Source organism: Zalophus californianus, chromosome 13 (assembly GCF_009762305.2).
Source record: "Zalophus californianus isolate mZalCal1 chromosome 13, mZalCal1.pri.v2, whole genome shotgun sequence".
Lineage (NCBI taxonomy): Eukaryota > Metazoa > Chordata > Mammalia > Carnivora > Otariidae > Zalophus > Zalophus californianus.
In genome coordinates, this window is record NC_045607.1 from 50,689,625 (window position 1) to 50,705,439 (window position 15,815).

Below are 15,815 nucleotides of genomic sequence, written 5' to 3' on the forward strand. Positions count from 1 at the left end.
GTCTGAGGGCTGTGGGCCATGCTAGATAGTCTATGCTAACAATGTGATTTATGGTGAGGGCTTTGGGCTACATGGTATCAACTCAACCTCTGGAGAAGCTGGAGACTAAGGTGAGCCATGCAGGTGGTCAACCATGTCTATGTGATTAAACCTCAATAAGAATTCTGGACACCAAGACTTGGGTGTGTCCCTGCTTGACAATACTCCATGCATATTGTCACGTATTGTTGCTAGGAGAAGCAAGCGCAGTCTACACAACTCTACTGGGTGAGGAAAACTGGCAGGTCTATATGTGAACTCTTCTGAACCCTGCTCTATGCCCTTCTTCCCTTGGCTGATTTTGATCAGTATCCTTCTGCTGTAACAAACTGTAACTGTGAGTACAACAGCTTTCAGCGAGTTCTGTGGGTCCTTCTAGTGAATTATCAAACCTGAGGGTAGTCTTGGAGATCCCAAACTTGAAGCTGGTGTGAAAAGTGAGAGTAGTCTTCGGGAATCTCAAACTTTGTAGTCACTAACAATACTGAAACAGTCTTAAAGATAACTAGGTAAAATTGAGCACATTCAGTATTTTCGCAAAGAAGTGGCCCAAAGAATCATCTGTGAAACAAAGCATCATGGGATGAATCAAGAAAGCTGCCAGATCCTGGTAGGGCTTTCATTTAATGGAACACAGAATGCCCGGGTCATGGAGTTCCTTACCTGAGCTCCCTATAGTCATACCCCTATTAACAAAGAGGTGTGCTTACTGATACTATGCTTCATTGTTAAAAAATATCTTTTCCCAGAAGACAGATGACATATAATAGAGATAACGGGATTTGAATTATAGCTTTGCCTTTTTCTAGTTGTATGAACTTCTATGAGCCTCAACCCCCTCAGTTATCAAATGGAAATGATAAAGATATCCCAAAGAATTGGCACAAGAAGCACACGGGGACATGCACAGTGTACTCTGCAAACTATATAGCACCAAAAAGGATAAAATCTGAAATTTGTTTTTACGTTAGATTCACTCTCTCTTCAACTACTTCACCAAATCTCTTCGGAAAAACAAAATCAATCCTGTCTTTCCTGACCCATGCTTCAGTTCAATGAAAAAATTAAACGAATGTAACTTTCCAAAAAAGTTTTCCTATGAAAGCTATAGGAAGAAAGGTTTCCCACCTCACAAACTGAATATCAAGATGGCAAACATATTCCCATTTAACAAAAATGCTTTCTGTGACAGGCATAATACATCAATTTAAAAAAAAGGACCTAATTGGGATGGCAAGAAGGAAACATCATGAGATGAATGAGGACCTATGGAATGTCACTTTTTATATCTCTTGGCTTGTCAAAGTGAGAAGATACCTCAAGGAACCTCAGAATGCTACACACTAGGATGCCTGGGTGGCTTGGTCAGTGGGCGTCTGCCTTCAGCTCAGGTCATGATCCCAGGGTTCTGGGATCAAGTCCTACATTGGGCTCCGTGCCCAGCAAGGAGCCTGCTTCTCCCTCTGCCCATTCCCCTGCTTGTGCTCTTTCTCTCTCTGACAAACAAACAAACAAACAAGCAATAAATAAAATTGTTTTTTAAAAAAGAATGCTACACACTAGTTTGACTTCAGTTTTTCCTGAAAGAGACAAACATTTAGGTTGACTTGCCATCCAACTGGTACATGGTCATAGAAAAGGTTAACCTGGCCAATTTTTAGTCATGCATAAATAGGCCTGTGACTATACAAACTTAATGGAAACACACCTTTCATTTAAGAAGACAGAGTTACGAGGGAGGGAGGAAGGATGCGAAGTTACTGAGTGAATAGCAGATAGCAGACAGTGCACTGTCCGTGTATCATCTTCTCATGCTCATCACTGCCCCAAACCAATGCCTGACTCTTGTCCTCTATTTTGTGTCAATGAATGGCAGCACCACACATTGCTCGAACTAGAAAGCCAGGCACCACCTTCAGCTCTCAATTTTTCTCTCCTGCTGCATTTAACCAATTACCAAGTCCATGAATTCAATCTCTAATTTGTATTCAAATCTCTCCTTCTCATCCCACTACCAATTTTTGCCCTCTCCCACTCTATTGCTCTTGCTGAAGATAGAGTGCTCTTTCCGAAACACACACCTTCCCTTATCTTCCATCTGCTTGAATTATTTCAAAGGCACTCTTTTGCCCTCAATATTACAAGTCCACAATCTTCTTACTAAACATTACACACCTCCTCATGACATAGGCTCTTTATCCCTTCACTCTCCTTCAGCTTTAGGCACTGGTTAGAGCATTTTCAGTTTTCTTCCTCTGAGTATTCCTTGATCCCATGTCTTGGTGAAATCTCCTGCCTATTTACACAGCTTAAATTTCCCCCATTGTGGTTCCTACACACTATTAAAAATATTTGTATATACATGCATGTAAGTGTGTATATAAGTATATATGTATATGTTTGCACTACATATAAATAAATAGGGATGCATGCTATTGTGGTTTGAATTGTGTCTTTCAAAAAGATATGTTGAAATTCCTTCACTGCTCCCTCCCCCCATTACCCGTGAATGTGATCTTATTTGAAAAGAGCCTCTTCGTAGAAATAACCAAGTTAAGATGAGGTCCTACTCAAGTAGAACGGGCCCTGATCCAATGTCACTGGTGTTCTTAGAAGAAGAGAAACCAGAGACATCAGGAGAAGGCCATGGAAAGACAGAGATATACGCAGGGAGGGAAGATATCTCCTTGAAGATGAAGGCAGAGACTGGCTGCCACTACTGGAAGCTAGGACAAGGCAACAAGATTCTACCCTGAGCCTCAGAGGAAGCCTGGCTATGAGGACACATTAATTTTGGACTTCTAGCTTCCAGAACTGTGACAGAATACATTTCTGTTGTTTTAAGTGACCCAGTAAAGAAACCCATTGTATAAGAAATTTGGGCTTTCTTTACCCTGATGCAAAAGAGTGCAACTGAAATGATTTGAGCAGATAAGAAATGAAACCAAATCTGTATTTTACAAAGAGCACCCTGTTTACAGTGAGGAGAATATAGTCTAGTGACCTGAGTGTACTTGCTTGTATTCAGTGAGGGGCATGTAGTAGAGTGATGGTGTAATTTTCTATGTATTTGTCATCTCTCTCCTCAGAGTGTAAATTCAGAGAGGTTTTTTTTCCTCTCCATCTTATCTTCAGTATCAAGCACACACACTGCTAATTCTTAATATTTGTTAAATGAATAATTTTTTAAATAACTGAATTTTTCACAGTAACCCTACAAAGGTATGACTCCTGAGCGAAGAGATCTTACTTAATTTGTATCCTCACTACCTCACGTGTAGCAGTTTTTTTGAGAGAAGAAATAAACAATGTTCAGAAACTAAGTAACTTGCCAAAATTTAACTAGTGAGGTAGTAAATGAGCTCACTTCATTTTTACCGTATCCTGCAAAGGGGGGAGAAAGAAAGAATATGCATTACAGGGGCACCTGGGTGGCTCAGTCAGTTAAGCATCTGCCTTCGGCTCAGGTCACGGTCCCAGGGTCCTGGGATCGAGCCCCGCATCGGGCTCCCTGCTCACTGGGAAGCCTGCTTCTCCTTCTCTCGCTGGCCCCCCCTGCTTGTGTTCCCTCTCTCGCTGTCTCTCTCTCTCTGTCAAATAAATAAGTAAAAACCTTAAAAAAAAAACACAAGAATATGCCTTACATCGTTTAAGCTACACCATGCTTCCACATAGAAATGGATTACAAAACGCAGAAGGAAAAGGGCTAACTCCTTGTTCCTGACATCACCACCTTTAGAATAACTGGTAGACATTTGATACTAGTGACTTAGGTCACAGACAGAGATGGAGAAATAATCATTCCATTTAATTTATTTCTAACTACTCACCACAGGAGTTGTTAAAACTGGAAAGAACTTCTTTGTTAGAAGCACAGTTCATTGTAACGTTGCCATAATATAAATGTCAAAACTCCATGATCCAATTTACAGCTTGTTCTTTAATTGTATTATTCATGTTAAAACAATATTCTATAAGGCGTTACTTAAAGTCTTCTCTTCCTTTTTGAAATGGTTTATTTTCTAAAATAGCCATAAGCAGTATTATAAATATGTAGATTCATTACAAAAGAGCTGGTTTATAGTGACACTTTGTCTTTCTGGTATACATATATTAGGTATCAAATGATGAATTTCATTAATTATAGATATAAAGCACAGTTTTCTGAATTTGACTTCAAAATAACCTCAAAATTATTTTTAACGGCAGCACATGCTCTATCTGTAAGTTTATGCTACTCGCTTTTATACATTTAAAACAGAAACCAGCTTTGTGCTTTATAGCAAATATAAATGGGGTAATTTGGATAATGAAAATAAATGAATAACAGCAGTACTAATAGAGCTGATCCTATTTGTGATGGCTCATTAACTCTGGACAGGATGCAATTCACTACCCTGGATCAGGAGTTGATAATGGTACAATGTGGAGCTATTAGTAAAAGAAGGTTGCAATAGGAAATTAACAGAAGGTCTGTTCATTCATTGGGATGTCAGTATCCCCTTTTGTATGTATAACTGCATTAAACCATGCACTCAAAAAGAGAAAAAGTCAATGGCAAGAAGTAATTTGGGTACTACTACTACGGGCTAGTATTTATCAAGCTTATAGTAAGCACTTTAAACATTCGATTACTTAATCCTCCTAGCAATCCTATCAGGTAGTTACAAATCTTAGCATCATTTTGCAGATGAGGAAGCTGAGGCTAGGAACTTGCTCCAAGTCCCATACCAATGAGTGGTAGAGCCTAAATTGGAAACAGGCAGTCTGACTATTCGCAGGATGATGAATGCTGCCTTCCCTCCACTCCACCCCACTCCCGCCCCAGCTCTGCCTTATCTCCAACTTCATCTGATCTTGAATGACAACAAGCAAATAAAAAATCCCAGTATTTCTCAGTTTGAGATGCAAGCTGGGGGAGAGACACCAACACAGGGACCTGCCAGGAACAATGATCAGATTCTAGGGTGGGATGCAAAGGGAGGAGTGTGGTTTGAAAAGATATATCCACTAAACCTGTTGTTTTATGTATAAATGATAGCGTTAAAGCTGAACAAAATCTTGGCCCATGGGATACGCTGATGAAATTACACAGGGAGCATAGTAAAAAATGTTGCTAAACATTGACATCCTCTGACCTCCAGCCTGCCATTTAACGAGCTGTAAGATCCTGGGAAAATCATACCTAGTAGCAATATTTCTCTGGGCTGGACTAGAACTTAAAAACAGTGTTTTGAATGCTGGTCTGTGAAGCACTGTAACAATTTCTGCACTCTGGATGCAAAAAAAAAAAAAAAAAAAAACTAAGTACAGGGTAGTAACTTTCTCATACGGCAAAGTATATTTGAATTAAAAGTATTGTCCTTGATTCTGAAATCAGGTTCTTACTATGTCCTTGTTATTAACGTTTCAGTTATGAAATGATGGTGAAGTACATGATGAAAGTTCTCCTTTTCTTTTTTAATGTTCTTAGCAGAATAAGCAGTTTCTTACTTTATCTCCTTCTAGAAACTTTTTTGAATTGTTACCAGGTTATGACATCTCACACAGGGAACCACAACTTTTATGTATTTTGCAAGTTAAAATGTTCAGGGTTCTCTGCATTTCCATAGCACTTGACAGTTACGCATTTTCACATGAATTTTCTCACTTGGTGTTCGATAGTCTATGAGACAATCTTATTTCCCACAGATTAAAAAACAGAATTCAGGAAGGCTGATCAAGATTAGGAAAGAAGAGCCAATTCTAAGCCATGTCCTTTGACTTCAAATCCTGTCTGCTTTTCAACCTGTAAGTGGTCCATAAATGTGGTCAAACAACAGGATCATAAGGAGGGCGTTCTATAGAGGACTAATAAATCTGAGTTTCTTGGGGATGGGGACTAAGAGTTGTATCTTTTAAGAGCTCTCCAAGTGATTCTGGTTATGCAGTCTAGTTTGGGAGCCATTCCTGAACATCAGATGGTTCCTGTCTCTATCCACTCAGCCTCACCAGAGAAGTTGGAGCTTTAAGTCAGACAGAACTTGGTGTCTCTGGGCTGGTGCTATAACTGAGCCTCAGTTCTTCATCGGTGAAATGAAGATAATGCTGCCTAATATGGAGAGTTGTAAATACAGTTGACCCTGGAACAATCTGAGGTTTAGAGGTGCCCACCCCCTGTGCAGTTGAAAATCCACGTAGGACTTTTGACTCTCCAAAACCTTAACTACTTATAGCCTACCGTTGACTGGAAGCCTTACCAATAACATAAACAGTTGATTAATAAATATTTCGTGTGTTATATGTATTATGGACTATATTCTTATAATAAAGTAAGTTAGAGAAAAGAAAATGTTAAGGAAATCATAAGGAAAACACATTTTCAGTACTGTACTGCATTTATCAATACAGTAAGTTTATGTCACCCGTTTACAAGATGAAACGTCTCCATCAATATGACCTTACTGATACAAAACACTGTAGGTGATGTAGGTATTACCAACATTCAACAGCAAAAATGCAGAGATATTGTACAATCTGTGTTTGTGTGTGTTTTGATAAGTTTTAACTTTTTATAATAGATTTGTGTGTGTCTTAGTAAATAAAATAGACTGCATCTACATATATTTCATGCATTCATGACATAACTTTTTCTTAATTTTTTTTGGTATTTCTAGGCTACCTAGTTCATTTGTGAGTTTTTTCAAATTGTTGCAAATCTCCAATGTTTTCTAATGTATTTATTGAAAAAAAAAATCCATCTATTAATGGACCCACAAAGTTTGAACCCATGCTGTTGAAGGGTCAATTGCATTAGAAAAAATAAACATAAAATGCCTAGATATGGTAGTCACTCAAAAATGGAATCTACTTTATGATTAATATTACTACTACTACTAGAGTGAGTATACTGCCTAATAGGATGCTCTAATGTTACTAAGAATCAGGCATTATTATAAATGGTAATGATTCTAGAATTTTCCTGAAGCAAACCCACAGCAAATACAGACGACCCACTCAAGGTCATGACCTTGGGACAGTTTCCAGTCTCCGTTTCCTTCTCTATGGATTGCTAAGGTATCTCCTGACTTGAAAGAGTTAAGACTCCACAGTTGTATTTAATAGTTTAATAGTTGTATTTAATAGTTTAATAGTTGTATTTAATAGTTTAATAGTTAAAGGCCCAGTGTGAGGAATTGGTTCTTACTTGAGCATTAAACAGGTATAACTGAAACAATTAGTACTTATAAATGACAAGTCTCTGTAGTTATGCTGTCATTTTCTATCGAAGCAAGGCTATGCCCAAAGCTAGATATTTGCTTCTTTATACTTATAATTTATATCTTTCAAGCATCAAAAATATTTGAAACTGCTTGCCAAGAAAGTTATAATAAGGCAGAAAGAAAGCCAGAGAAAGGGCTAAGAATCCCCAACAAATGTGGTAGAAATGAGGGAAAATAGAGCAGAGAAGATGATTTTTTTTTCTCCAGGAAACTAGGAGAAGCTGTTCAAGTGAAAAATTACACATTTAAGTTAGCATTGAGCCTTTTGACAGTTTTAAAAATTATGAAAACATGGCTTTTTCTTCATGTTTCTTACCAAAGACTGAAAATATGAATACATAGATACAAGCTAAATAAAGGAATTTTTTTCTAAGTAGAATTTATGTATTTAAACTCTTGGAGGTAGTAGTGAGTGCTTTTCTTATAGTGACTGACTTTACTCTTGTCCTTCTAAAAATGTATACACTGCATTTAAATATCCCATCTTTATTCCTCTATCATCTTGCTACTGTCTCTCCCTTCCCTCTTTTTTTTTTTTATAAAACTGAAGTAGGCTTTAATCATGAAAATGCAGGCTATTACGGTAATGGTAGCAAGGATCCAAAATTATATTCATTACAAATTCATGTTAAGTTGTAGTTTTTGATCCCCTGAGCATGATTAATTTGATTTATTGCTTTCTACCCTCTATACTAGTTTTAATCAAAATGAAAACTCCTTCCTGGTTTTAAGCTTAGTTTTCTTACTATTTCCTTGCTGTCACTGCCCTGACCCAGGCTCATACTTCGCCTCACCCTGGCTGCTCTAAGAGCCCCCTTTCAGCTGGATTTCTTGGTTTTAGGGCCTTGCACTTCAAAGTCCGACAACTGCAGCTATATTAATCTTTCTAAGGCAGAACTATGATTATGCCTTTTCTCCACCAAAACACTGTCTTGGCCACCCACTGTTCACAGGGTCCTGTCCATCTGCCATGCACGTATCCATGATTTTTTTCCCAAACTACCTCTCTGTCTTCTTACTATAGAGCTGAGGGGTGCCCTGCTCTCCAGCCAAACTGCGTATGAGTGCCTAAAGGCAATCTGAGTTATTTCATCTCCTTTGCTATGTTATTGTCCCTTTCAGATATTCTTTTCAGATACTCTATAATTTACATTTGCCACCCCCCCAAATCTAGAAAGTCAAACTAACAGGAATTGAACCGGAGGAGGCATGTTTATACTTGTAACCAAACGTCCAGCACTATTACTCCATATTTACTATATATAAAATTCATACTTTCACTGCTGAGATAGGATTCCCTTTCAGTTGCCAACATATATGAGGCCAGCTGGCAGGATTAGTTTAGAAAAGAAAGAGGCCACGTTGAACTCCCATGCCACAGAAATAAATGAAACCTAATTTGCTGACCTGTCTTGTTTGTTTTGGTCCATTCGTCAGTGTAATACAGTACAAACAGCTTTGGACTAGATATCAGGAGACTGGGAATTTAGTCCCATTTCACGATCAATCATATAACTTTCAGAAAATCATGTCATTATTCTGTTGTTGGTTTTTTTTTTTTTTTTTCATTTGCAAAGTGGAAATCTCTCTGGCTTTACTACCATAGGAAACGCACATAAGGAATTATTACTATTTTATTTGCCATTCCCTACATCATAGCCTCTTTTCTATATGCATTCACTTTACAATTCTCTATTATTCCCAAAGCTACAGATTTCATAATTCCATTTCAACACCGGTGAAAATCGCAGAGAAGGAAGCAAGCACCAAATATCACAAGCAATATTCAAATCTACGGCTTTTTAGGATATTGAGTAGATAATCTTAGGCTTTTCCTATCTCTAAAATTGTAGGATTCTATATGCAAATTTGTATCTGAAATTCACATATCTCTTGTATATAAAGTAATCTGCAGACGCGTATGTATCATCTCCATCCTCCTACCCGAGAAATGCTTGCACATGCCACAATTTCCCTGTCTCATGATTTTAAATTTTATGAAGGCTTAGCATGTCTGTCTCCCTTCTCATATACAGAAAATCATGCAGGACCCCTCACATTTCTTCAGTAATTCACACTATAGTTACTTCTTTTATATCTAAACATAGGTTTAGGTTTTAAACCAAACTGTGAATTTGAAATGACAAATCACTGAGACATACTTCATGCTTATTCTTACTTTGCCAGCTGAGATATTAGAGATCCTGAAGAGAGAAAAATTTCAACCAATATTGTCTTTGGAGAAGCAAAGAGTCTCAAAATGTTTACTTAGTAAAATATAAAAGTATACGGTCAAGTATAGCACACAGGAAATTATAGCAACTGCATGCTCCAAAAACTAGGCTGGTCATCCTAGTCCAGAGTTGATTTTCATATAAAGATGGCAAATACATTGCAAACATATTAACTACTAACTTTCTCTCTTCTTACTAACTCTCCACCCAATTGATAAATTGACACCAGAAATCAAACCTCTTTATTATCCCTGTTTTAAAGACTTGCCTGGATGAAATCCAGGCTGAGCTCGCACTGCCATGCCTTTCAGGAGTTTGCCTGGACTTTCAACAAAATTACAGCTATAATAATGAAGAAAGAAATTTGCCCAGAGTTTACTTGAAAACTTTAGAGTTAATCTTACCCAGGTAATTCCGAAGCTCTAAGCAAATGAAAATCGATGCCTCCAAATACATACACACACACACACACACACACACACACACACACACACACACACCACATATGCACATACAAATACTTTTCAGGCACAACCAAGGTAGAGGCAATTTTGGATCTAATACAAAAGGGAAGCACATATTCAAGAACTTTCAGCCTTTCAAATTCAGCTGAGACTCAAAGAGAGTAAAAATATTCCAGTCCTCTTTTCCTTAACACAAACTACAACATTTATAGTTTCAACTGAAATTAAACCTCAACTTTCAAATCTGTCATCCTTTATAAACTCTAGAAAAAGTAACACTGAATGATTGAGAGGGCAGGACTATACAAAAGCTATTTACACAGAGACACTAAAAAAAAGAAGCCAGCACTTACTTGGCACAAACCACTGATGCACATATCCAAAGATTCTGTGTAGCAACGGGTCCCATCTAAGACTTTAGGTGCTAGTTCCACAACCAGGGTTGTTCCTTTGGCCTGGCATTTGAGTGAACATGGGTTGTCGGGGTCATTAGACACAGGCAGCCATTCATAAAACTGGCCATGGTGCTTGACATCATTGTGAGCAGAGCATTGCTGAGCCCGGAAGTCGCCTGCTTCTGGTGGGCAGTCCTGGAGAAGAGAGGTGGGAGGGACACCCAGGTGAAAGGGCAGCCCAAACAGAAAACAGCGTGTGCAGCATGTGGTCTGTCAAAGTCTTAGAAAACGACACATATGAACTGGCTGTTACACATGGACACTCCCATATCATCTGAGAGGTCCTATGATTCTTTGGCCTCGAAAAACATAAAGCTTTGAGAAAGTAAATCACCTGGAAATATATTTTTGGATTAAAGCTAAATGGAAAAGTAATCAACTTGAGATCGACCTGATTGATATTCGTTGGGAAAGTTGTCACCCTGAAATGTATTTTCTGAAAGATGTTGATTGGTCCATGGATTCCTCCCCCCCCTCGCCCCCACAATGAGATACCATTTTGATTCCCTGGTAACTTCAGCAGAACTTACTGAAGTCAGAGGGTTAGTCAAAAAACATGTCTGTTGCTTTCAGTTCTAATAATGAAAGCTATGACAATACTGTGGCAGTTCACAGCACAAAGTTGTGATAATTTCATTCAAACCTTTTTTGTGGAGTTGTTTGTAAGTTTTTCTAAAACTCAGGCTGCAGAGTATCTAGAATTAATTATGGGGAACAAAAGAAGAGAAAAGAGCATTTATATCTGAATTTCCTTAGCTTAAGGCAACACAGCAGAGTGGAAAGGTTTGGACTTCTCAGATGGGAGCAAGGCTACGACACAGCGGGTCTCTTTCAGACTAGGTTTCCTTTTGTTTAAACAGAAGCAGTAATACTAAGCCCTCAAGGTCACTGTGAGAATTTCAGGGGCTTATGTCAGACAAATACTGGCACAAGGAAGACAGTACATGGTAGCTATTACTATGATTATTCAATGAAGCCACTGAAGAGAAAAAGCTGGAGAATTATGAGATCCTCTGAATTTGAATTTTAAATCACATTGGCAGAGACCAGTGGAAAATAAGAATGTTTTAAAAAAATGTATATCTTATAGAGGGCATTTTAAAATTAAGACTATAACTCAGATGGCTGTTATCTAAAACACGATATATTTTAGCGAACGCAAATGATATTCAACTTTAAAAAGGCAAGAATCACCTATCCCTCGGAAAGGCTTATGGATATATTTATTTCATTCTCCATGTGTTCAGATTAGGATTTAGTATGGAAGATTATAGAATATCCATTTGTTGGGGGCGCCTGGATGGATCAATTAAGCATCTGCCTTCAGCTCAGGTGGAGTCCCTCTTTGGGCTTCCTGCTCAGCGGGTCTGCTTCTCCCTCCCTCCTCTGTACCTCCCCCCATGCTGGTGCTTTCTCTCTTTCTCTCTCTCAGATAAATAAATAAAATCTTAAAAAAAAAAAAAAAAAGGAATATCCATTTGTTGAAAGGCTTTTACTATAATTTTTAAAAATCTCAAATAGGGGTTTGCATGTGGCCTTTAGCAGGTCTTGGTTACCACATCATCATTTTTGAGGGTTCTTCATATACAAGGTTTCTTTCTCTGAAAAATCTCTTTACATTTAAAGAAGCATTGTGAGAATAGCATTACTCTATTTCATAAAATGGAATTCCTGACTCTTTTTTCAAACTTTAGGGGTACTATTAAGTAGCATATAAGGTTTTAATATTTGGAGCAGCATAAATTCTTTCCAGGCAAGATGGTTGGTAAACACGTAAACACTTATTTGAGATGAACACAAAATAGCTTAAAATGCAATATGAAATCTCAAAGGTATTTTACTGATAGTATTATATATGTTCTTGGAGTGAATAAAACATAGTATTAAAGGAAAAATAATTTATATAATATAGGTATAGACACATAGGTACCCAATGAAGCTTAAGTGATTTCAAATATTGTCTGAGAAAACTATAAAATTCATTACTTATTAATTTTGTAAATGATAGAACTTAATTTTTTAAATTGTAGCCTATCAATTAATCAATAAGCATGTTATACTTTGTCTCTTGTGTCTTTGTCCCTTGTGAGAAATAAAACAAAAACCACACCCTACAAAACTATGCTATGAAACACAAAACAGGTAAGTTGTACGACTGTAACACAAATTGTCTGAACTTAAATGTTTTCATGCTAGTTCCTTTCAGACGATGTGTTCCAAAAATAAAAGCAAAAACAGATTTTAACAGTCACTCTTCATGGGCTCACGTTAAAAACAAGACCACAACTTGTTTACAAATCCTATCAGTCTTTGCTTAGACCTCACTCACTAGCTTCTGTCCTGAGAGAACCCTATGACTGAATATTGCCCCCCAGTCTACACATCCTCTTCCTAAACTTACCCCATTTGAGATACAACAGAGACTGTTAATAAAACCTGCTCTCTATGATCAACAAATTTCCCTGGTGGCCACTGCATGTGAGCTCCCATAGCAGAACTGATAGTTTAGTTAATAATGTTTATTTTATTTTTATTTATTTTTTGAGAGAGAGAGAGAGAGAGAGCGAGCGAGCACGAGTGGGGGAGGGACAGAGGGAGAGAGAATCTCAAGCAGACTCCCTGCTGAGTGCAGAACCCAACAGGGGACTTGATCTCATGACCCTGAGATCATGACCTGAGCTGAATTCAAGAGTCGAACGCTTGACCGAGCCACCCGGGTGTCCCTTATTAATTATGTTTAAATTAAGTGTTTTCAGTTGCATAATATTTGCCATCCCAAGAATCACTTGATTTCTCAGCAGTACAAAAGAAATACTGAGGTGGGCTCAAGAAAGCACAATTTCCCCGTTGGGGAAATTGTTTAGAATGGTCGCAAGCACATCTCATAATTAACCTTTACCTCCTTTTTCTAGAAATGAAAGTGAATTAGCTGTAAGGGAATTACAGGGTCAGGCTGAATCACCTCTGCATTAAAGTAATGAGGGTAATATATAATCAAGAGACCCCTTAGTATGAACCAGAGATAATTTTCTGCATTTATCCGATTCCGAGAAGAGTGTCAGTTATGTTTTTAAATTGACGTTACCTCATCTGCCGAGTCTCTTAGGGTCCCTTCTAGTCAACCAAATGTGTTGAGTCTTCCCATCTTTACTAAATAAATAAGACTCAAAGGCATTCAAAGGTAAAATAAGTAAAAAGTTAAAATATTAACACTTTTAGGTTTTCTTTTCTGTGCTGAAAACAGTAAACAGAGAATCAAGGAGCAGCTGTTCTCAACTCACCTGTATCTAATTGCTGCAAGTGTATCTGTTGCAGGTTTTGTGAACTTTCACAACTGGAGAAATGTCTCTAAGAATAATAATGCTTGGGAATACCTTTACTCACTTTTATCATTACTGTCTTTTCTTCCACCCATATTTTTGTAGGGGTGGGAAAATACATTTTGCTAAATTGAGAATGTACTTAAAACCTGGAGTTAAGAGTTGGAAACTGGAACTTGAACCTTTTTAACGTTTTAGTTTATTTGTACTTGGCAAAATGCAACTTCCTGTTTTAAGAAAAAGGACTTAAGAGGACTCATAAAACAGGTTCAGAAAGATTCTTGGACATCAAATAGCCCTTACAAAATAACATTTTGATGATTTAAGTGTAAATGAATCAGAAACATATGAATCAAATTTCCCTTGAAATACACATGTTTAAAAATTAAGGGAAGAAGGATTTGGCAAAAGCTTCTTTGTTGAACCCAAAACATCTCAAGCATAGTTCAAGACCCTCATTGAACCCCTGATACATCTGGGATCACCCAGCTTGCAGGAGTGAACACTCAAGCAAAGTCATCATAGCTTCTTGTCCCACCAGGATGATCATAATAATTGCAGCAGAACAGCTCTCATTTTCATAGTTTTTAATTATACAAAGTTTTTAATTATAATTTGGTTCATGAGACCACTATCCTTCATGTACAAAGTTTTTAATTATAATTTGGTTCATGAGATCACTATCCTTCCTAGTCCTCCTAGAAATCAGATTTAGAAACTGATGCCCTAATTGCTTTGAAAAATATTTAATGACTTATCCTGGGCATCACCTTTGAAATATTAGCTTCTGGAGACATGCCTTATGATACCATATGTCATCAGTTCTGCCCACAAGACGTGGTTTTCCTTAGGTTATACTGTATAATGTAGAATGTACTGGATATATACAATGTGATTTTGGTTCTCATAAAATCTTAGTAGTAGGAATCATGAGTTTTCAGTGGGGATAATTAAAACAAAGAAGAAAACAAATGAATTATTTATGTATTTATGCACTGAATTATTAATATATTTATGCACTGAACCTCCCTCATAGGTAGTAATGATGAAAACAATTAAGATTATTGAAAAGTCTAGTGGCTATTTGAACTAAACACATCCCTCACCAAGAACCTGGCAAAAAACATGGTGTAGGAAGGATGCACTGGATTAAAGGTCTCCAACTTCCAGCCTCTCTTATGTCTCTAGAAACACCATCAAGTAGAAATGGAGCAAGAAAGAGCAATCTAACACTTTCCCTGGCCTTCTATTTTCAACTAACTGTAATATGCCTGTGGATTGACAACTCTGTGTCAGGTTACTGACTTAGGACTTCCTCACTCTGAAAAAAAAATGTATCTTATTTAAAATAGTCAGATGATCCCATGAATTACCGTATTTAGCCACTAATACAATATAATAGTTTTTCTCTCCAATTTTTAAGCACTTGATCCGAACGGCAACAGAATTTTCTTCTTTAAAAGCACAGAAATAAAATCTGACTTTTTATCTGCTCCCATTGTAATTCATAAAGTCCGTGGAGTTCTGCCATATATGAATCCAATTCAAAACACTTTCTGGTTAATCAACTAGCCAGTGGGAAAGATAAGATGGATCCCAGATGTCCCCTGATGCTGAGTGGTGGATCAGATTACATTGTGGGATAAAAGAGAGTTAGGCTTTCCAGAGTTTACTCACTGGGTGAAATGTAAAAGATGATATCTCAGCAGCTAAGGTGGGAGCATCTGAAAGGCCTTTAAAATGGTTTTGAAAAAATATACAGAAAATAGATTCGGGGTCAGGAGAAGCATGCTTTTTTCTTTATTTTCTCTCTTTTTAAAGAAGACATTTTCTTTCCAGAGGGACATCTCTCTGCTTTACCTCCATCATTCAGTGGCTGGCCTTTTCTGCTAATTTTTGCTGTTTCACTTAAGATATTACATGAGTGCCATATTCTGATTCTATGGTTTTATTTCCAGAGTCAGTATTAATGCCTGATACTATCAAGAAAACACCAGAAAGTGTATTTAGGTGTCCACATGAACTGTAGTAATGGAAGAAA

The 15,815-nt window shown here is 37.5% G+C and overlaps 1 protein-coding gene across 1 annotated transcript in view; it reads right to left on the bottom strand.

The window, feature by feature from the left end:
- The window catches only part of ADAMTSL1 (ADAMTS like 1), a 406,966-nt gene that overhangs the window by 293,141 nt on the left and 98,010 nt on the right, over positions 1-15,815 (bottom strand). The window contains exon 4 of the mRNA XM_027616409.2: positions 10,353-10,589. Coding sequence (XP_027472210.1) covers positions 10,353-10,589 — 237 coding nt within the window. The remainder of the gene's footprint in view (positions 1-10,352; positions 10,590-15,815) is intronic.